Below are 22113 nucleotides of genomic sequence, written 5' to 3'. Positions count from 1 at the left end.
TTCCATTCCCATAACCATAGAAACGGTGCATGGGGGCACACTCCTCAGGAGTTCAAGATTGCCTTTGCCTGCATAGCAAGTTCAAGGGAGACTTCTTTAAAAAACAAGCAACAAACAAACAAACTTATTGTATTAAAATATCTCTGTGAGTTCAGAGGCCAGACTGGGCTATAGAGTGAATTCAGGAAAGGCTCTAAAACTACACAGAGAAACCCTGTCTCAAAAAACAAACAAACAAACAAATAAATAAATAAATAAGTAAATAAATAAATAAATTTTTAAGCCAGCTTTTAGGGCTTTTGCCAAAGTTAGAACAGAAAAGCCATTTGATACAGCAATCAATTATGACACCCAAGAGAAACACACTAGGAACTTTCAGCACCTTATTGGAAGTAAGGTGTCTCACCCAAAGTCAAAGTCATTAAGAATGCCCAGGATGTGGAGAACAGCTGGGCATATCATATCGTAGAGGTGTTATTGCCTTCATCGTCCACTGGGGAATTTGATCGATCGGCTGCAAATGTGTTTCTGGCTAGGGATGAAAAGTCAGCTATCACTTGTTGGACCTTCCCTTTGGGTGAGATGCAGGCAGGAATTCTATTTGCAAGACCTGCTATTTTGCCAACTTTCTAAAAAATTTTAAAGGAAATGCTTTTTAGGTTTAACAGGACAAGGACAGAAGTGACATTTAGAACTTACCGCCAGTAATAGTGTAAGGCCTTTGCAATGGTGAATTTTGTTCATTTGTAGCTACAATGTTCCAGTGAGGTATGTTTTTAAAACTGCTACAGAAGCACAGAAATGTGAAGTCCTGTTCAGATATGCGTGTTGGGGTGGAGAGGGAAAAATTCGGTCTCAGTCTCTAGGATTTGGTGTTACAGGGTTGAGGCTCCAGCTTGTTACAGAAGCAGCCTTAGTGTGATCAGGTAGCAACTGGTAGAATCTCAAAGCAAGGTAAGGAACTCTTCAGTGAGATTTGCAGTGAAATTGCCCTTCTTGGGATGTGGTTGATGGAAGGCTCTGGTTGGTCTCTTCAGTAAATAATCGGAGCTCTTTGTAACAGCTTCTTGCGCTGCCCCGCCTTCCACTGCAGGCAGATTGAGCAGGCTGCTCCCTGCAGGGCTTCCGTGGCCCAGCAGAGTTTCCCTTAGTCTCCGGATCTTGGCAAAGTCCTCTGCTCACCCTCTCTTTCCATCTGCAGCCCCCAGGCCTGCGGCTGCAGTCCCCGGAGCTCCCGGGCCCAGGACAACATGGCAAAGCCCAGGCATCTCAGGGGTCTGGGGATTTGCATTGCCGCAGCGCTGGCGTCCTTCCTTTTCGGCTTCATTCTGGGTAAGTGTGAAAGTTGGGTGAGGAGATCTCACTGGAGGGAGGAGAAGCCCAGAGTGGGATGGCCTGGGTTCTGTGGAGTTCCCAAAAGAACACAGCAAACGTAGAGAGCGAGTAGAATGCATTTAAATCGGAATTCAACTTTATTAAGTTTCTATTGTGTATAGACTACTGCTGTGGGCTGCTGGGAAGAGAACACGGACTGTTGCTATTTATGTACATGGAAAAAAAGATGACTATTTCTAAGAAATTATGAATTGAAACCATTTTTACATGGATTTTTTTCAGTGCTTCTTGAGTGTCAGGGGCTGTTTATGAACTAGATTTCAAAAGAGTGCCTGAAAGGCCATACCACAAGAGAAGTAGATAACAGTTCTTAGAGTAAACCTGTGTTAACCAACTGAGAGTTATGTGTGTATAAGAATTTTTAAAGCTTTCTGCAATTAGCATGTTTTTCCCCAAAAGTGCACAGTGATCTGTTGGTTAGATATCATTATTTTTTATTATGTATGTATTTATTTATTTGTTTATGTTTACTTTACTGGGGTCTAATAGTCAGAAGCAATAGGTGTGCTTGTGTCTGTGTGTCTTTATGTATGTTTGTTATCTCTGTGTGTTGTTTGTATGTATCTGTAATTCCACTTCACCCCCAGGCTGGTTTATTAAGCCTCTCAAAGAAACAACTACATCAGCTGGTTATCATCAAAATATGCAGTGGAAACTCCTATCTGAAATGAAAGCTGAAAACATTAGATCATTTCTTCGGTAAGTTTGTTTTGCATTTTTATCTTAGAAACAGTGTTTGTTGCATGAACAAATGTATTAAAACTTGGCCAGCCTTTACTTATATGTGAAATTATAAATTTCTCATTAGTTCGCCGATTTTTAAAATGTCTCTCAAGCACTCAGGATGAAATCTATGGCCTGTTACAGAGGAGTCTTTTCTCATCTATAACTTCATCCCACAGAAAAGTATCTGGTTGGTCTTTTTAGAGACATTTTATTGTCGTGTAACCTTGAACTGCAACTGAATGCGATTTTTTTGTTCCTTGTGCATTAACTAGAAAAATCTTACCCCGCCCCACCCCCACCCCTTTCTTTACTGCATCCTGTTAAGAAGAGTTAGGACACTGGCAGCCTGGTGACTTAGAAAGAAGATCAGTGTTTCTGATTGTGGCTGCCTTACATTTCCCCCACCCTCATTTTGCAAATATAATTTTTTTTGCTCAAACAGTGAACAAAATAAAAACAGTAAAGACAATGTAAACTTTTCAATTTCTTTTTGAAGGCACTTACTGTAACACATTTTTGTTCTCAGAATTCCTCAAAAAGAGTGCCATTAACAAATCAGCTTTGTTGAATGATAATTTACATAAACTATACACCTTCAGAACCTTGTGATTTCAGATTTTACAGACGTATTATAGTCAACAAACCACATGTTCTATTGGGATCCTGAGAATTCGAATTCTCTGGTCATTAGTTGAAGAAGGGATGTGCAATGAGGTCGTGCTTCATGAAAGGTGAAGGAAGTGTAACTAAAGAAGCTTTTCTCTAGTGAATGAAAAATGCAAGAGGGAATGGTGTTCTTACTTGTTCTTTGATTGAACATTACCAAATTACTGTTCAATTTGGATCACAAAGGGAAACTCAAATGTCTGGTTTTTCTTTTTTTGTTTTTTCTTTTTTTACTCCTGTGTTTCATTTTATTGAGCCCTCTAGGAGATGAGAAGCACAAGTTCATGATTAATCCTTCATCTCCATTTAAAAAAATACACTAATTTTTTTTTGTTTGTTTGTTTTGCTTTTCGAGACAGGGTTTCTCTGTGTAGCTTTGCGCCCTCCCTGGAACTCACTTGGTAGCCCAGGCTGGCCTCAAACTCAGAGAGATCCACCTGGCTCTGCCTCCCGAGTGCTGGGATTAAAGGCATGCACAAAAATAGTATCTGCCGGGCTGGAGAGATGGCTCAGAGGTTAAGAGCACTGTCTGGTCTTCCAGAGGTCCTGAGTTCAATTCCCAGCAACCACATGGTGGCTCACAACCATCAATAATGAGATCTGGTTCCCTCTTCTGGCACATAGGCATAGTGTATACATAATAAATAAATAAATCTTAAAAAAAAAATAGTATCTGTCCACTGTAGAAAGTAAGACAACAATGAACTATTGTCATAGCTGGGTTTCTATTGCTGTGATAAACACCATGACCAAAAATAACTTGAGGGGAAAGGGTTTATTTCATCTCAGAACTCTCAGGACATACTCTATCACTGAGGAAAGTCAGGACAAAAACTCAAAAGAGGAACCTGGTGATAAGAACCAAAGCATAAACTGTGAATGCACTTTACTGGCTTGCTCAGTTTGCTATTTTATTGATTCCAGAACCACCTGCCTAGGTATGGCACTGCCCATGGTGGCTGGGCCCTCCCCAATAAACCATTAATCAAGAAAATGCCTCACATACTTGTCTGCAAGGCCAGTCTGAAGGAGGCAATTCTTCAAATGAGATTCTCCATTCTAGATGACTCTTGGTTGTCAAGTTGAAAACAATAATCAAAACAAAACAAAAAAAACCATAACTAACACAAGTATGTAAAGTAGAAATTAAATATACCTAGGCTTGAAGTATTTTTTTCTAGCTGTAAAATAACTTTTCTGAATTCACTTGTACTTTGTAAAGGAAATATTTGACATATTAAATATCTGTAGCTTGCAGTTTTCACTTAAGGACATGGAGAGAGAAGGAGAGAGAGAGAGAGAGAGAGAGAGAGAGAGAGAGAGAGAGAGAGAGAGAGAGAACTTCACAGAGCTTGATACTTGAGTGTTGCTGGAGGGCTTCTCTCCAGGTTTCATCAAGTCCCACAATCCACGTATAAAATAATCATTTAGATGCTTATATTATTTATAAACTGTATGGCCGTGGCAGGCTTTTTTGTTAACTGTTTTTATATCTTAAATTAACCCATTTTTGTAAATCTATACCTTGCCACGTGGCTGGTGGCTTACCAGCATCTTTACATGCTGCTTGTCTTGGCGGTGGTTGTAGTGTCTCCTTTTGTCTTTTTGTTCTTTTATTTTTCCTCTGTTAGTCCGCCTATACTTCCTGCCTAGCCACAGCCAATCAGGTTTTATTTATTGACCAACAAGTATAGGCGGGACAAGGAGAAAGGAGAATTGGGGAAACAGGAAGAAGGAGGGAGAGTCACTGCCAGCCACCACCATGACAAACAACGTGTAAAGATGCCTGTAAGCCGCAAGCCATGTTACAAGATATAGATTTAAAAAACGGGTTAATTTAAGATATAAGAACAGTTAACAAGAAGCCTGCCACGGCCATACAGTTTATAAGTAATAAAAACATCTGAGTGATTATTTTATACGTGGATTGTGGTACTGCGGGACTTGGTGGAACCTAGGGAGAAGCCCTCCAGCAACACTTGAGTCTTCATGGATCAGTCATAGTTTGCAGGTAGGAGAGGGAAGACTCAAGTCAATGGAGAAATATTTATTCTGGAAAGAAGACCTTGTGCAAAGTCTGCAAACAATTAAAATGACAGTGGAAAGAGTACCGTTGAGCAGAAGCTTGTGAGCACAGTAACAGTGAACGAGGTTGAAAGATGGAAGGGTGGGTCAAATGCATGTTGGGTTATGAACATTATAGTCTAGATTATATAGGACTGTCCAAGTATCATGAGCAATCATGCAGGAAGATCGGATCGACTACTAAAATATACTATTTCTCAAAATCAGAAAGTTATAATTTCAAGGTCTAGCCCAGGCATTTATTAGCTATAACAATATGAAGTACTTTCTCAGTTGTCTTATTTGAAAAATAGGAGAAAGGAAGAGTGGTTGTGAGGATGAAGATGAAATGTAAAAGTGCTGGTACCAGTTTTTCAATGAAAATTTCATCTTTCTGTCTATAGGTTTTTGTTTTTTAGTTTTAGGGGTTTTTTTTGTAATATTATTTCTCTACTGATGTAAGTGGAAAAGAGAAGAAACCTTTAACATAATATTTGTCTAAAGTAAAGTAAATCTCACTATTAACTCTATGTGGAGTTATTAAAATGCTATAGCTCTTTTACACCCAGAACTAAGAAAATATCACCCAAAGTAGTTTAACAGAGCTGTGCTTTTCATGTCACAGACAAGACCTTGGCACTAGAGAATACATAAGTTCATGGACCTTAATTTCAATGAAATAAATACATTACTACATATATGTTATAGTTGATAGAAGCATCTAAGCCAAATGCAGAGTACTGGGCTGTTCCTGAGCAAATATTAAGACTTCTCCCTCAAAATGTCCTCAGTTCACTCATAAACATCAGGTGTTGCGTCCTTCTTGTAGAGCTATGACATTTTTTTTTTATTTTTTTTTTTTTTATTTTTTTTTGGTTTTTTCGAGACAGGGTTTCTCTGTGTAGCTTTGCGCCTTTCCTGGAGCTCACTTGGTAGCCCAGGCTGGCCTCGAACTCACAAAGATCCACCTGGCTCAGCCTCCCGAGTGCTGGGATTAAAGGCGCGTGCCACCACGCCCGGCTAAGCTATGACATTCTTATAGGTGTCTTCTCACATTTAGTCCTATGCTATTGTGTTTAGCAGGGATTATGTTATTCACAGAGAGAGCATAACATGGAAATTGCAGTTTTGCTTAATTATTTTAAAGAGTCATGTCTGAAAATTGGTATATCCAACTGAGATTTTTCTGCATCTGATAGAAAATTGATACATGACTTCCTGAAAGGTGAACCATGTAGCATCATTTGGATGTACTCTCTTAATTCTCAATTTTGTTACTCTCATTTCAGTTCCTTTACAGAATTTCCCCATCTGGCAGGAACAGAACAAAATTTACTGCTTGCCAAGAAAATCCAAACACAGTGGAAGAAATTTGGATTAGATTCAGCCAACTTGGTTCATTATGATGTTCTTTTATCTTACCCAAATGAGACAAATGCAAACTATGTATCAATTGTGGATGAACATGGAGTTGAGGTGATGTAGAATTCTTGGGAGTTTTTGTATTTTGAAATCTCTGGTTTGTACTTTGCCTTTGAGACAGGATCTCACTTTTTGGCTCTTGCTGGCCTGGAATCTACTGGATGAGTCAGATTGTCCTCAAATCTGTGGTGAATCTCTTGCTTCTGCTTCCTGAGTTCTGAGATTACAGGTGCACACAACCCAGTTCATTGCTTGCTTCTTGTCCCTTCATTGATTGGAATGTAGAGTCAAGTAACAATAGAAATTTGTTAATAGTGTAGTACCATTTACATCATTCAGAAAAGTGGACAGACTGCAAACTCTTCGGTGTCTGTGTTTAGCATGGTACTAATTCCTCAGGCCAGAATGAAGATTAGGACATAGTTCTTTTGCTTAGTAAGGTGAGGCAGACAAAGGGATACATTATTTAAAATCAGTTGGGTAAGTGCTGGGAAGAGAGAACTAAGGTTCTTGATCTACAAAGGAACAGATCATTTAGCCTAAATAAGGAGATAGAAAGTCTTCCTGGTGGAATTGATATATGAGTCCGAAAAGAGAATAAGAGTTTAACCACATGAAACTTACAGCAAGGTAAGAGAGTTCTAGTCAGAGGAAAACACTGGACATGCAGGAATGTGTATCATGGCTTGGTATTATTGGTAGAGTCTAAAGATTTTGTATATTCCAATAGTGTGAAAGCAAAGTGAGCCACAAAAAGGGATAAACTAGTAGATATGCTCTGGAGACAGGTCATAGGATTATATTATATCTTCAGGAGTTAAATGTCAAGCTTCAGTAATGAAACCTCCTGAAAAGCTTAGATAAAACAAAGATAGGACCGAAAAGCATGTTACCTAGGGCACTTGCACATCACATAGAGACTAGGCAGGGAGTCAAAGTTACAACTGTATAAATAGTTCAAGTCAAGGGTGAAGCCCTGAGTTAGGCTATGAGCAGAAGTAAATAGGAAGGCTGAATGTGAGAAGCAGTTCGGGAGTGTTAGCAACATGGTTCATGGCTGACTTGAGCAAGGAAGAAGTGCATAAATAATCAGGGTGACTGTCCACTCCCGACTGCCTGGTGCCGCTGGCTTACCTAGTGACGGAGTTCACAGGTGGGAGACGCAGACCATAAGCAGGCCTAGGGATGGTAGAAGGTAAAAGCAAAGTTTAATATGTTGAGTTTGAACATCAAAGCTAAATAGTTACCTGGCTCTTAAATACAGGAATGTGAAGCGCTGAGTCCCAGAAGCATATTAGTTGTTGGCACAGTTTTAATAGTGAAATTACACTTGGAAGGAATAAAAAATTAGTCAAGAAGTGGTATAAGGATAAAATATGGTAACCATTTAAATGATGGTGAAAGAACAGGGCTTTGCAAGAGAAGAAGAAAAGACAAACAAGGGAATCACAAAGTGCCACCATTGGTAGCAATTCCTTTGTTCACTTTTAAGCAGTGTTGGGGATGGAATTCAACATGATATATGAGTATTCTGTCACCGAGCTACACCCTCGCCCATGAATGCCACCTTTGCAGCTCTGTTTCTACACTTAATAAGAGAACATTTAATCACTTAGGATTATTATCTTGAAGATTATATAAAACTTATTGTTGTCAGCAGGATTCATCTATTTAATTATAAAACTTGACCTAAGTGTAACTTGGGGGCAAGATGGACCATGCCTTAATAGTGACCTGGGATTATTCTCTGTGACTTGACATGTTTGAATTCTTGCTAGATTTTTAAAACATCATACTTTGAACCACCACCAGATGGATATGAGAATGTTACAAACATTGTACCACCATATAATGCGTTTTCAGCCCATGGCATGCCAGAGGTAAAAAAAATTAATTTTTAAATATGCACAACTTTATGCCTTTCTTTGTTATATGAAAGCCTGTGTAGAGAAATGCAACCAAGGGGAATTCACTTGCAGACTAAATACTTGTGTTTTCATTGTTTAATGTTCAGTACTATGAACACCTTCAAAAATGAAAATTATTTTTTAGTAATAGAAAAGATCATAAGGGAGAGAAAAATGAAACAAATGCACTAAAAGGACTAAGATGCACTGAAGCAGATAGCACTCTACCGAACAGCAGACTTCTGAGTGTGCTTTTCACAGGCGCTCTTGTTAGCTTTTCCCACTGCTTACAATGTGAATTTTAAATTATTTTTATCCATCTGTTCCTGTAGTTCATACTACAGATATTCTTAAAATAATGTTGTGGTTGGAAATTAAACACATTTGGGATTTCAGAGGCTATCTACAATTGATATCCACTTGCAAATGAAAAGTTAGTTTTCTCCACAGAAGTCTCACTAGAGAAACAAACCACCCTTAAGGGTAAGCCCCCATGCCTAGCAGTAGATGGCCAACACAAAATGAACCCAATGGCATCTTGGGAGGTTCTTTGTCTCATAATGTTAAGTCAGGTTGTTTTAATTACTGATTCGTTGCTTATGTATTATGGCTTCTAGTTTTGTGTGCTTATTGAATTACTTTGTGAATACATGTGTCTCTGCATTTATATGCATTTCTTACACTTTTTCTTTTACTCTTGTTCTTTTTTTTTTTTTATCCTATTCTGATTTGTTTGGTTTTGTTTTATCTTGTTTTACTTTATTATCATTCCTTAGATGCCTGTTTGTTTTCTAATGAGAGACAGAAAGGCTGTGGATCCTGATGGGGGAGGAGATGAAGAAGAACAGGAAGGAGTAGGGAGAGGGGAAACCATTATCCGAATATATTGTACTAAGAATATTTTCTTTTTTTAAAGGTTTATTTATTTATTATGCATACAGTGTTCTGTTTGCATGTATCCCTGCAGGTCAGAAGAGGGAGCCAGATTTCATTACAGATGGTTGTGAACCACCATATGGGTGCTGGGAATTGAACTCAGGACCTCTGGAAGAACAGCCAGAGTTTTTAATCTCTGAGCCATCTCTCCAGACCGAATATTTTTAATAAAAGAAAAAAGATTATAAAAAAGAAGCTAAAAATTAAAACAGTTGGGATTACTGAAATGGCATTGATTATTTCTTGCTGATATTTTCTTCTGGAGAACAACTATTGAATATACTTCTTAGCTCCTTAAAGAAGTTTTTGAAGTGTTAAAATGATGTTGTAATGAGTTACAAATGTTAATTAATCCCAAATAAGGAAAGAAAATTGCCAATAGAGTTTTGAAGAACAAATTATTTTAATTTTATCTTTAAGGCAGTAGCATATGTATCTTTCCCATTTCCCTGTAGGGAGAGCTTGTATATGTCAACTACGCTCGCACTGAAGACTTCTTCAAACTAGAAAGAGAGATGAACATCACCTGCACTGGGAAGATTGTTATTGCAAGATACGGGAAGATCTTTCGAGGAAATAAAGTAGGGTATTCTTCTTTCTAGGGGGAAGGGGAGAGGTTGGATCTCACAGATATTAATAGATGGTTATATGTTATATTCACTCTAAAGTTGCTCTTAATTTTAATTATTTTTTGGTTGTTCTCCATGGTTACACAGAAAACTTTATTTTTATGTAATTTTATATTTCCAAGAAGGAAATTATTTTTGTTACAAAAGTAGTATTTGCTTTTTTTGTTTGTTTGTTTGTTTTGTTTTGTTTTGTTTTTTTTCGAGACAGGGTTTCTCTGTGTAGCTTTGTGCCTTTGGCCTCGAACTCACAAAGATCCGCCTGCCTCTGCCTCCCAAGTGCTGGGATTAAAGGCGTGCGCCGCCACCACCGCCCGGCTGAGTGCTTTCTTAATATTATAATACATATGAGAGATCCAAGAGTGAGAGTTACCTACCTTTTGCTGTAACACTTTTGATGATTAAGAATTCAGTTATCTCACAGAATACTTTTCTGTTCTTAGCAAATCCAGATGGTTAGATGCTTACAAAGTTACTTTTGAAAAACACACTGTGACTGTTTTACATAAAGCTGAAAACCTGTTTGCTTATGTAAGTATTTGTAAAATGCTTTCTCAGTGATGTGCAAGACTGTAGTGGTAACGCCCGCATTACCAATACCCGTTCACCATGTCCGAGCGAAGGGCTGCGGATTAAAAAATAGAGACAAGAGACAGCGGGTCATCCATACGATTGGATGTCGAATACTGTTTATTGAAAGAGGGAAGAAACCTTAAATACATACAGGCTTACAGCACAAATGGAGGAACCCCTGGAGGGCAGAAGTTCGCTACCAATGGTCTACATTCCAGACCCAATGTTCTACATTCTTGCATCTAAGTTGTTAACGCCCAAAATGCAGGATACACAAACAAGGAACTTCCCTTAAGCATTCAGAAGGGTGGATACCGGCAGGGAATCTGAATAGGGAGGACATCTGAGCAAGGTCAGCAAGCAAGGCCGCAGCCACTCCCAGTCGGGGGCCAGGGCCCATGGCGCCCACACAAGACTTTTGTGGGTAGTTGGTTAAGAGTACAGCATCAGTCACATTCTCAACAACACTGTCATTTTAGTAGAGGAGACACACACTAGAAAGATGTTTTAATATATTACAAACTGTCCTATGATAGAAATATATAAAATAAGTATAAAGAAGGGAGACTTTAATTTTGCAAGTTTGGGAATGACAGGAACAGTTCTTTCTTTCTTTTTTTTTTTTTTTTTTTTTTTCCTGAGACAGGGTTTCTCTGTGTAGTTTTGTGTCTTTCCTGGATCTTGCTTTGTAGGCCAGGCTGGCCTCGAACTAACAGAGATCTGCCTGCCTCTGCCTCCCAAGTGCTGGGATTAAAGGCGTATGCCACCACCACCCAGCCAGGAACAGTTCTTAAAAGAGATAATTTAGTAAGGATTTTGTAAGATAAGTGACCATGTGTTAAGTTTACCATGAAGAAAATTAGTTTTGAATGCAAAGATAGCAAGCATATAACAGCAGGATCAAAAGCAGTTATTACTACTTTTGTAGGAGTAAACGAGTCATTTGCATATTGCTCTTACAGGTGAAAAATGCCATGCTAGCCGGAGCCATAGGAATCATCCTGTACTCTGATCCAGCTGACTACTTTGCCCCCGAGGTACAGCCGTATCCCAAAGGATGGAACCTTCCTGGAGCTGCAGCACAGAGAGGAAATGTCTTAAATCTGAATGGGGCAGGTGACCCACTCACTCCAGGCTATCCAGCTAAAGGTAATGGGCAAATCTGTTAGTTGATCACTTTTGTAAAATACTCCTTGCTGTTCTAGGTGTATACAAACAAGCACTTTATGTCATTTTGTAGCCTGACTACTTGGAAATAAGTACTTTTTCATTTTTTCATATGAAGTTGAAGGATTGTCCCTTCAAGGTCTGTAAAGAATTGTCTTGGAATTTTGATGGGGATTGCACTGAGTCTGTAGATTGCTTTTGGTAGGATGGCCATTTTTACTATATCAATCGACTGACCCATGGGCATGGGAGATCTTTCCATCTTTTGATATCTTCAATCTCTTTCTTCAAAGACTCGAAGTTTATCATACAAGACTTTCACTTGCTTGGTTAGAGTTACCCCCAAGATATTTTTATTATTTGAGAAAGGTATTGTTTCTGTGATTTCTTTCTCAGTTTGTTTTTCGTTTGTGCCTGGGATGGATACTGGTTTTTTGTTTTGTTTTTAGTTAATCTTGTATCTAGCTACTTTGTTGAAGGTTTTTGTGATCTGTAGGAGTTCCCTGGGAGAATTTTTAGGGTCGCTGATGTGTACTATCAGATCATCTTCAAATAATGATTCTGAGTTCCTCCTTTCCAATTTGTATCCCCTTGATTTTTTCAGTTGTCTTATCGATCTAGCAAAAACTTCAAGTACTATAAAGAGTAGATATGGAGAGTGTGGGCAGTTTTGTGTTTTAGGAAACATTTTAGTTGAATTGCTTTGTAGGGTGAAGGAATGGAATGTGGTAGTATGAATAGGAATAGCCCCATAACTCATGTGTTTGAATGCTTGGCCCATAGGGAGTGAGTGGCACTATTAGGAGGCTTGGCCATGCTGGGGTAGGTGTGGCCTTATTGGAGGAAGTGTGTCCTGTCTCAGTAGGGGCAGGCTTTGAGGTCTCATATACTGGAGCTACACCAAGTGTGGTACACAGACTCCTTCTGCTGCCTGCTGATCAAGATGCAGAACTCTCAGTTCCTTTTTCAACACCATGTCAGTTTGCGTACTGTGATACCTCAGTAAAACCCCCCACTCTAACCCCTACAGACAAAGAGAAGCTTAAACCAGGATTCCTAAGTGTAGATAAGAACTTAGACCCTGCTACAGGGACTTTGGAAAACACAGTAAGGATATTCAACCAAAGACTAAAAAGGGATGCGGGTTAAAATAAATTATATGGTCTGTGCCTTTAAGAACTAGCCTCACAAAGAAAGGGGAGCCTCCTTCCAACCTCCCTGCTGTGAGTGAGAGATTTGGAAGAGCCTCCCTGGAGGCTTATAAACTTAGAATACTTTTGCATTCTGTACCTAAAGTCTCCAGTGGCGGCTTTGGGGACATGATCTAAGCACAACAAGACCCTCACTCTATTGTCTCAAAAGGGGGGCCTTAGACAGATATCTCAATATAGATAGACCCAGCCCAGTTTCAAGTCCCCAGAAATGATGGCGCCAGCCCCAGGAACAAAAGAACAGAGTCAGGATGTCTGATGGTAACCAATTAACCACGAGATGCCCCTCTCCGGAGATAACATGACCAGACCCCGGAGAGGAGTTGTAAAACTCCTGACAGGGCAAACAGATAAGCTAGAATAAGATAAAGTCCATCCAGGCCCGGGAAAAACTGGACCAATCAAGGATGGACCCGCACTAATCCCCTCCCCTCTAAGAAATTTTATGGGTTTTGCCTATAAAAACTAACTTCCCCAAGAAAGAGGAACTCTTCCCTGCCTCACTTGAGATGGCTTGAGATGAGTTCCTTGTCATGACTTGTAACAGATAAACCTTGCTTTTGCATTCTGGTATGCTGGTCCTTGGTGGTCTCTCTGGGGGTTAAGATCTGGGCACAACAATACCACCATATTTCTCATCCTGATGATAATGGACTAAACCGCTGAAATGGTGTCTTAAGGTTTTTATGCTGTGAAGAGATACCTTGACCATGGCAACTCTTATAAAGAAAACACTTAATTGGGGTGGCTTGCTTATAGTTTCAGAGGTTCAGTCCACTATCATCATGTCAGGGAGCATCATGACCTGCAGGCAGATGTGGTGCTGGCTGTATCTTGACCAGCAGGCAGCAGGAAGTCTACTGAATATCATACTAAGGGAAATTTGAGCAAAAGGAACCTCAAAGCGCTCCCCCCAACACACACACACACACACACACACACACACAGTGCCACACTTTCTCCAACAAGGCCACACTTCCTAATAGTGCCACTCTTTTTGGGGGCTATTTTCTTTCAAATCACCACAAACTATAAGACAGCTCCAATTAAGTGTTTTCCTTTATAAGACTTGTGGTCATGGTGTCTCTTCACAGCAATAGAAACCCTAACTAAGAAAATGAGTATGTAGTGTCCTTCTCTGTCTCTTTTGATTAAATTTGGTTTGAAGTCTGTAGTGTTATTTTGTTTGTGCTCTAACAAAGCTTGCCTGGAGATCAGAGTGCAGAGCTAGCCAGTAGTTAACCATGGAAGCCATGCAGTGGTGGCACACCCCTTTAATCCTAGCACTTGGGAGGAGGAAGCAGGAAGACCAGGAGTTCTGATCCTGTCTAATAGAGAAACAGTGCTGCGGGCCACAGGAATATATCATAAGAACTCAGCTGGTTATGGCAAAGTCACTACCTGGAGGGATCAGGGAATTCCTCCAGAGGAAGCCAAATCCCTGTTACTTGGCTTGTTATATATCAGCTGTATTCTGTTATGAAAATCATGTGTGCCTTCATAGTTTTCCCAGTTGATTTTTCCCTAAGAAGGGCTAACAGTGTGGACTGATCACTCTCTGGACATACACATTCCAGGTATTTGGAGAACAGCCTCAGGAAAGGCTTTCTCTGGAATCAGATTATCTCCCTTAGCCACTTTCAAGGACTACAGGAAACATCACTCAGGTGGGCGCCCAACTTCCGAGGACTAACAATGATAACAGCCCACCTGCAAGTCTCCCGACTTAAATTCCACAAGGAGACACCGCCCAGGGGGGCGCCCAACTTCCGAGGACTAACAATGATAGCAGCCCACAGGCAAGTCTCCTGACTTAAGGTAAATTCCACAAGGAGACACCGCCTAGGAGAGGTAGATATTAAGTAATAGCTTTACACAATTTAGCTCAGACCCTCCCTTTATATACGGGGACTTCCAGGGACAAGGGACGGAGAAGAGAAAAGAGAACTATATAGGTAAGAACTTGAGAGGAACAAACTGAGATGGGAAAGAACTAGATTGAAGGGCTAGAAGAGAGTACTAGAGGAACGAGATAGAAAATGAGGAAGAGTCAGGAAAAGTCCTAGCTGGGTAAGAACAAGGTGAAAAGGACCTTGATGAGGCAGAATTAAGACAGAACTTAAGAGGGAACAGTAGATAAACAGAGAGAGATCAGGCAAGGAAGGAGCTAGGCACGAGAACAGAACTGAAGCTGTGTATATGTGGATGTTATGCCAGAGGAATTAAAGCAAGTGGACTATAGAGTTCGGTGTGCTGAGATTTTATTTCCTGAAAATAGTCCTCGACGTTAGTAGTTCTCTCTCCTGAGCCTCTGGGATGTATAATATTAAGGCTGGTCCCTCTAATATTATACAAGAAAACAGAGCCAGGTGGTGGAGGCTCACCCCTTTAATGCCAGCACTAGGGAGGTGGAGATAGTAATATAAGATGGGAGGAGACAGGAGCTGGGCCCCTTTTGGTCTAAGGATTTGGTAGAGGTAAGAAGTCTCATTAGTGGCTGGCTCCTTTACTTTTCTGATCTTTCAGCATTTACCCCTATATCTGACTCCAGGTTTTTATTAAGACCAATTAGAATTTGTGCTACAAAAGTATATTTTGTTGTAAATTAAAATAGTTACACCATTTTTCTTCTTAGGTCTATTTGCTTAGAAAATCTTTTTCCAGCTGGGCGGTGGTGGTGGTGGTGGTGGTGCACGCCTTTAATCCCAGCATTCAGGAGGCAGAGGCAGGAGGATCTCTGTGAGTTCGAGGTCAGCCTGGTCTACAAAGCAAGTTCCAGGACAGCCAGGACTCTGTTACACAGAGAAACCCTGTCTTGAAAAACCAAACAAAAAAAAAAAAAAAAAAGAAAAGAAAATCTTTTTCCAACCCATTACCTTGAAGTAGTGTTTATCCTCATTATTGAGGCGTGTTTCTTGGATGCAGCAGAAGGATAGATCCTGATTTGCACCCAGTCTGTTAGTCCTTGTCTTTTTTTTTTATATATATATATATTATTTATTCATGTATTTAGGTATACACAAGAAGAAGGAATTTTATCCCATTACATATGGCTGTGAGTCGCCATGTGGTTGCTAGGAATTGAACTCAGGACCTCTGGAAGAGCAGTCAAGTGCTCTTAACCACTGAGCCATCTCTCCAGCCCCAGTCCTTGTCTGTTTATTGGAGAACTGAGACCATTGTCATTGAGAGAAACCAATGATCAATGATTGTTGATTCCTATTATTTTGTTGTTGTTTGTGGTGGTGGTGGTGGTGGTGGTGTATGTGCACTTTCCTTCTTTTGTTTCTGCTGGTATAAGATTATTTCCTATGTTTTCACTGGTGTAGTTAACACTGGTGGTTTGGGTTTTTCTATCTACCTTCTGTAGTGCTGGATTTATGTAGCTAGAGTTTTCCTGCCTGGCCCACGGTCAGGACAGATCTCTCTCACTTGCCAGTCCTGCAGCCGTTCAGACTCAACCAAGTAAAGACACAGAGACTTATATTGCTTATAAACTTTATGACCGTGGCAGGATTCTTGTTAACTGTTCTTATAGCTTAAATTAACCCATTTCTATTAATCTAAGTTGCCACGTGGCTCGTGACTTACCCGTATCTTAACATGTTGCTTCTCATCACGGCAGCTGGCAGCGTCTCTCTGCCTCAGCCTTCTACTTCCCAGAATTCTCTCTCCTTGTCCCGCCTATACTTCCTGCCTGGCTACTGACCAATCAGCACTTTATCAATCAATCATCCACAGCAGATTTATAGATAGATATTGTTTTAGTTTGACTGGATCATGGAATATCTTGTCTTCTCCATCTATAGTGACTGAAAGTTGCGCTGGGTATAGTAGTCATTGCTGGTACCTGTGGTCTCTTAGAGTCTGGATCCATAAGGTATCTGACCAGGCCCTTCTGGCTTCTAGACTTGCCATTGAGAACTCAGGTGTAATTCTAATATGCTTTTTTATGTTACTTGGCCCTTTCCCTGAGGCTTTTAATATTCTTTCTTTGTACTACTGTACGTTCAGTATTTTGATTCTCATGTAGTGGGGGGACTTTCTTTTCTGGTCCAATCTATTTGGTGTTCTGTAAGCTTCCCATAGCTTTAGATGCATTTCTTTCTTGAGGTTAGGAAATTTTTCTTGTATGATTTTGTTGACTATATTTTCTGGGCCTTTGAGTTGGGAATCTTCTTCTTCTTCTATTCCTATTATTCTTAGGCTTGGACTTTTCATAGTATCCCAGATATCCTGGATGTTTGGTGTCGGGATTTTTAAATTTAACATTGCCTTTGACTAATGTATCCGTTCCTTCTATAGTGTCTTGATTGCCTGAGATTCTCTCTTCCGTCTCTTCTATTCTGTTGGTGAAGCTTTGAATTCCTAAATTTTTCATTTCCAGAATTCCCTCAGCTTGTGTATTCTTTATTGGTTCTATTTCCATTTTCTGGTCTTGATCACTTTTATTTGTTTCCTTCAAACGTTTGTGTTTTCTGGGGTTTCTTTAAGTGATTTATTCATTTCCTCACATTGTTTTCATGGATTTGTTAATTTCCATTTTAAGGAACTCTATCATCTTCATATAGTTGATTTTAAGGTCTTTTTCTTGTGCTTCAGCTGTGTTGGAATATTCAGGGCTTGCTGTAGCAGGACAGGTGGGCTCTACTGGAGACATATTGCCCTGGCTGTTATTAAGGTTTTTTTTGTTGTTGTTGTTTTTGTTTTTGTTTTTGTTTTTTTGTTTTTCGAGACAGGGTTTCTCTGTGTAGCTTTGCACCTTTCCTGGAACTCACTTGGTAGCCCAGACTGGCCTCGAACTCACAGAGATCTGCCTGGCTCTGCCTCCCAAGTGCTAGGATTAAAGGCATGTGCCACCACCATCCGGCTGATTATGCTGGCATCTTGGCATCTGAGTTTGGGATGATTATAGATCTAGGTGTTGATTTCTGGATTTGTCTTTATTGGATAGGTGTTTTATTCCTTGATTTCTGTTTCCTCTCTGGATTTTTCAGAGAGTGCTTTGACTGAGTGTTGCCTGTCCTGTCCAGCTTATGCGTTCTCAGGGAATGCTTGTTGGTGTTGTAGGCTGGGATACTGGGATGAGGAAGGGGAAGGAAGGTTGGAAAAGAAGGTCTTTGTGATTCCTTGGGGATGGGGTCAGACAGGAAATTGAGACCATAGTAAATTTCCTGCTACAGAGTTTAGGATAAAACTGGGGGGATTAGAACTCAGGAGCAGCAGGAGAGGTGTGAGTCTGCCTCCAGCCTACTTGTCCTGGGAGGAGAGGCCCCTGGGTTAGCAGTTTAAATAAAACAGATTGACTTTTTGGTAACCTTTCATTTTATTTTAATTGCAAAATATAACAAATCTGTATTAATATTACAAGAAACTCCTGCATGCCATTGTCCTTGTTCCTGTTGTTCAATGGTTTTCACTTATATGCTTGATTTTTGCAGAGTACACCTTCAGACTTCATGTTGAAGAAGGAGTAGGGATTCCAAATATACCAGTACATCCAATTGGATACAATGATGCAGAGATACTGTTACGGTATAGTCATTTAGTTGGATATGAGTATATCTTACCCTACAATGTCCATTTTCTGCTCTGTTAGTCAGTTATGTTAAAAATAACATACATCAAAATAAGCCACAAAATGTGTGATCTTGCACCAGTTACTTCCTGATTTAGTTTCTTCACCTGTAAAATGAGGACAGTGCTGTTTCTTCTGGAATCCCAGCTGTGGAGCAGGGTCTGCAGTACAGTGAACATTTGGGTTAATATTTGCTGGTAATGTTTTCTGTATTTCGTCGCCTATTTCCCAACTTCATTTCCTACATGTCTGTACCAGAGTAACTTAATTATCTTTTATAGGTGCCTCCTATGGAGTCAGGGGTTTCTGTAAAAGTTTGGTGCTTCTTAACACAGTCAGGAGTGTTCCCTCTTTCGGATAGTCTTGATTCCCGGGTTCTCCCATTACATCACATGTGAGGAGGCTGTTGCCACCCATCAGTTCTCCAGATTTTAATTTTTCCCTTCATCATTATAACTAACATGTGGCATGTTACTTATTTGTCTAGGTTATGACTCTTTCCAGAATGAAAGCTCCATGAGGCTAGGCCTTTTTGTAAATAGTTCCAACATGTACAGTATCACACTCAATCTCATGATTTTCTCAAGATCAATCTTTTTGTTGTTTCATGTACTCTTGACAGAAACTTGGGAGGAGCTGCTCCACCAGACAAAAGCTGGAAGGGAACTCTGAATGTTAGTTACAACATCGGACCTGGCTTTACAGGAAGTGGATATTCCAGGTAACGTCGTGAATCTTCAATAGCCTGGAAAAGTTTTGTTTTAACAAAAAAAAATGTCAAGATAATGTTTTGCCAGGTAAAGTATGCTTTTCTTTTTTTTCCTTGTCACCAGTGACCAACTGATCATTTTATATCAACTCAGAAGGACTTACAGAGTTAACTATTGAATTATTCAGTGGTGACATTGTACTATTAGGTGAAATATTGCTATAGTGTTGTCTTCTTTTTTTAACTTCCATTTTCTTTATTTTTTTGCCAATGGAACACTTATTTAACTTTATTAATTAATTAGTTTATTTATTTATTTTGAGACAGGGTTTCTCTGTGTAGCTTTGGAGCCTTTCCTGGAACTCACTGTAGCCCAGGCTGGCCTCAAACTCACAGAGATCCACCTGCCTTGCCTCTGAGTGCTGGGATTAAAGGCGTGTACCACCACCTCCCAGCTTAATTTTTTTATAAGTTTTTTTTTAATTTATTTTACATACCAAGCACAGTTTTTCCTCCCTCCTCTCCTCCTGTTCCCTCTGCCCATCTCTTTTCTACCCACCCCCCATCCACTCCTCAGGTAGGGGCAGGCCTCCCATGGGAGTCAACAAAGCATGGCATATCAAGTTGAGGCAGGACTAAGCTGCCCCCACCTGTATCAAGGCTGAGCGAGGCATTCCACCAAAGGGAATCCGTTCCAAAAAGCCAGGCCATATGCCAGGGACAGATCCTGGTCCCACTACCAGGGGCCCCACAAACAGACCAAGCTACACAACTGTTACCCACATGCAGATGGCTTAGGTCTGTCACATGCAGGCTCCCTAGCTGTCAGTCTAGAGCCCATGACCTCCCATAAGCATGGGTCAACTGTCTCTGTGGGTTTCCTGTCATGATCTTGACCCACCCCACCCCTTGCTTATATAATCCCTTCTTCCTCTCTTCAACTGGACTCTTGAAGCTCAGCCCAATGCTGATCTCTGTATCAGTTACTGGATGAGTTCTATGATGATACCAATCTGATTACAGGAGAAAGTCAATTCAGGTGCCCTCTCCACTATTGCTAGAGGTCTTAGCTGGGGTCATCCTTGTGGATGCCTGAGAATTTTCCTACCACCAAGTTTCTCCCTAACCTCATAATGGCCCCCTCTGTCAAGATAGCTTTCAATGCTTTCCCTCTTTGTCCACCCCCCCAACTCAGCCATCCCAATCCCTCATGTTCCCATCCTCCATCCCCTCCCCTTTACCCACCCCATGTTTACCCAGAATATCTCATGTATTTCCCCTTCCCAGGGTCCTCCTTCTTACCTAGCTTCTTTGGTACTGTGGATTATAGCCTGGTTATCATTTGCTTTACATCTAATATTCACTTATGAGTGAGTACATACAATGTTTGTCTTTCTGGGTCTGGGTTACCCCACTGAGGATGATTTTTTCTAGTTCCATCCATTTGCCTGCAAATGTCATGATGTCATTGTTTTTCTTTTTTTTTTTTTTTTTTAACCACTGAGTAATACGCCATTGTGTAAATGTACCACATTTTCTTTATCCAACCTCAGTTGACGGGCATCTAAGTTGTTTCCAGGTTCTGGCTATTTCGAATAATGCTGCTATGAACATAGTTGAGCAAGGTCCTTGTGGTATGATTAGGCATGCTTTTGGTATATGCCCAAGAGGGGTATCATTGGGTCTTGAGGTGGACTGATTCCCAGTTTTCTGATAAACCACCATACTGATTTCCAGAGTGACTGTACAAGTTTGCACTCCCACCAGCAGTGGAAGAGTGGTCCCCTTATATCACATCCTCTTCAACAGAAGTTGTCATCAGTACTTTTGACCTTAGCCATTCTGACAGGTATAAGATAGTATCTCAGAGTCATTTTGATTTGCATTTCCCTAATGACTAAGGCTATTGAGCAATCCCTTAAGTGTCTTTCAGCCATTTGCGATTCTTCTGTTGAGAATTCTGTTTATATCTGTACCCCATTTTAAGATTGGATTATTTGGTATTTCGATGTCTAGTTTCTTGAGTTCTTTATATATTTTAGAGATAAGCCCTCTGTTAGATGTGGGGTTGGTGAAGATCTTTTCCCATTCTTTGGGTTGCTGTTTTGTCTTATTGACCATGTCCTTTGCCTTACAGAAGCTTTTCAGTTTCAGGAGGTACCATTTATTAATTGTCGATCTACTGGTGTCTGTGCTACTGGTGTTATATTCAGGAAGTGGTCTCCTGTGCCAAAGTGTTGAAGGCTACTGCCCTGTAGCGTGAATTCTAATTGGTCTTATTAATTAAAAACTTGGAGTTGGATATCAGGGTGAAAGCTGAAAGATCAGAGAAGCAGAGCAGCCAGTGACTAGAAAGATTTCTTACCTCTACCAAATCCTCAGCCTGAAAAAGACTGAGCTCCTGTCTCCTCCCTCCTTATATTCCTCTCTTCACCCAGCCATATCACTTCCTGTCTCCACCTCCCTACTGCTGGGATCAAAGGCATGAGATCTCAAGTGCTGGGATTAAAGGGGAGTGCCACCACTACCTGGCCTCTATGGCTAAATAATGGCTTAGTTCCACACTCTCATCTTCAGGCAAGCTTTACTTGTTAGATCACAAACAAAATATCACCACACTTCCCACTTTTTCTTCTATCAGTGTAATTGGATGTATGTTGAGGTCTTTGATCCACTTGGACTTGAGTTTTGTTCATGGTAATAGATATGGCTCTATTTGCATTTTTCTTTTTTTTTTTTTTGGTTTTTCGAGACAGGGTTTCTCTGTGTAGCTTTGCACCTCTCCTGGGACTCACTTGGTAGTCCAGGCTGGCCTCGAACTCACAGAGATCTGCCTGCCTCTGCCTCCTGAGTGCTGGGATTAAAGGCGTGCGCCACCACCGCCCGGCACATTTTTCTACCTGTTGACATCCAGTTATGCCAGCACCATTTGTTGAAGATGCTTTCTTTTTTCCATTGTACAATTTTTGCTTCTTTGTCAAAAATCAGGTGTTCACAGGTGTGCGGATTAATGTCAGGGTCTTCAATTTGATTCCATTGATCCACATGTCTGTTTTTAATGCCAATACTGAGTTGTATTTTATTACTATAGCTCTATAGTAGAGCTTGAAGTAAGGGATGGTAATGCCTCCAG

The 22113-nt window shown here is 40.4% G+C and overlaps 1 protein-coding gene across 9 annotated transcripts in view; it reads left to right on the top strand.

The window, feature by feature from the left end:
• The window catches only part of Naalad2 (N-acetylated alpha-linked acidic dipeptidase 2), a 79709-nt gene that overhangs the window by 2742 nt on the left and 54854 nt on the right, over positions 1-22113 (top strand). For 7 of the 9 annotated variants that reach the window (XM_076575713.1, XM_076575710.1, XM_076575711.1 and 4 more), the window contains 8 exons: positions 1202-1332; positions 1983-2094; positions 6141-6327; positions 8052-8153; positions 9572-9697; positions 11278-11464; positions 18135-18228; positions 18894-18992. In XM_076575713.1, the coding sequence (XP_076431828.1) occupies positions 1202-1332; positions 1983-2094; positions 6141-6327; positions 8052-8153; positions 9572-9697; positions 11278-11464; positions 18135-18228; positions 18894-18992 (1038 nt within the window). The remainder of the gene's footprint in view (positions 1-1201; positions 1333-1982; positions 2095-6140; positions 6328-8051; positions 8154-9571; positions 9698-11277; positions 11465-18134; positions 18229-18893; positions 18993-22113) is intronic. The other 2 variants (XM_076575715.1, XM_076575716.1) reach the window with 1 other exon arrangement.

This window comes from Peromyscus maniculatus, chromosome 7 (genome assembly GCF_049852395.1).
Source record: "Peromyscus maniculatus bairdii isolate BWxNUB_F1_BW_parent chromosome 7, HU_Pman_BW_mat_3.1, whole genome shotgun sequence".
Lineage (NCBI taxonomy): Eukaryota > Metazoa > Chordata > Mammalia > Rodentia > Cricetidae > Peromyscus > Peromyscus maniculatus.
The sequence above is the reverse complement of the archived record's forward strand: the minus strand, read 5'-3'. Positions and strand labels throughout refer to the sequence as shown.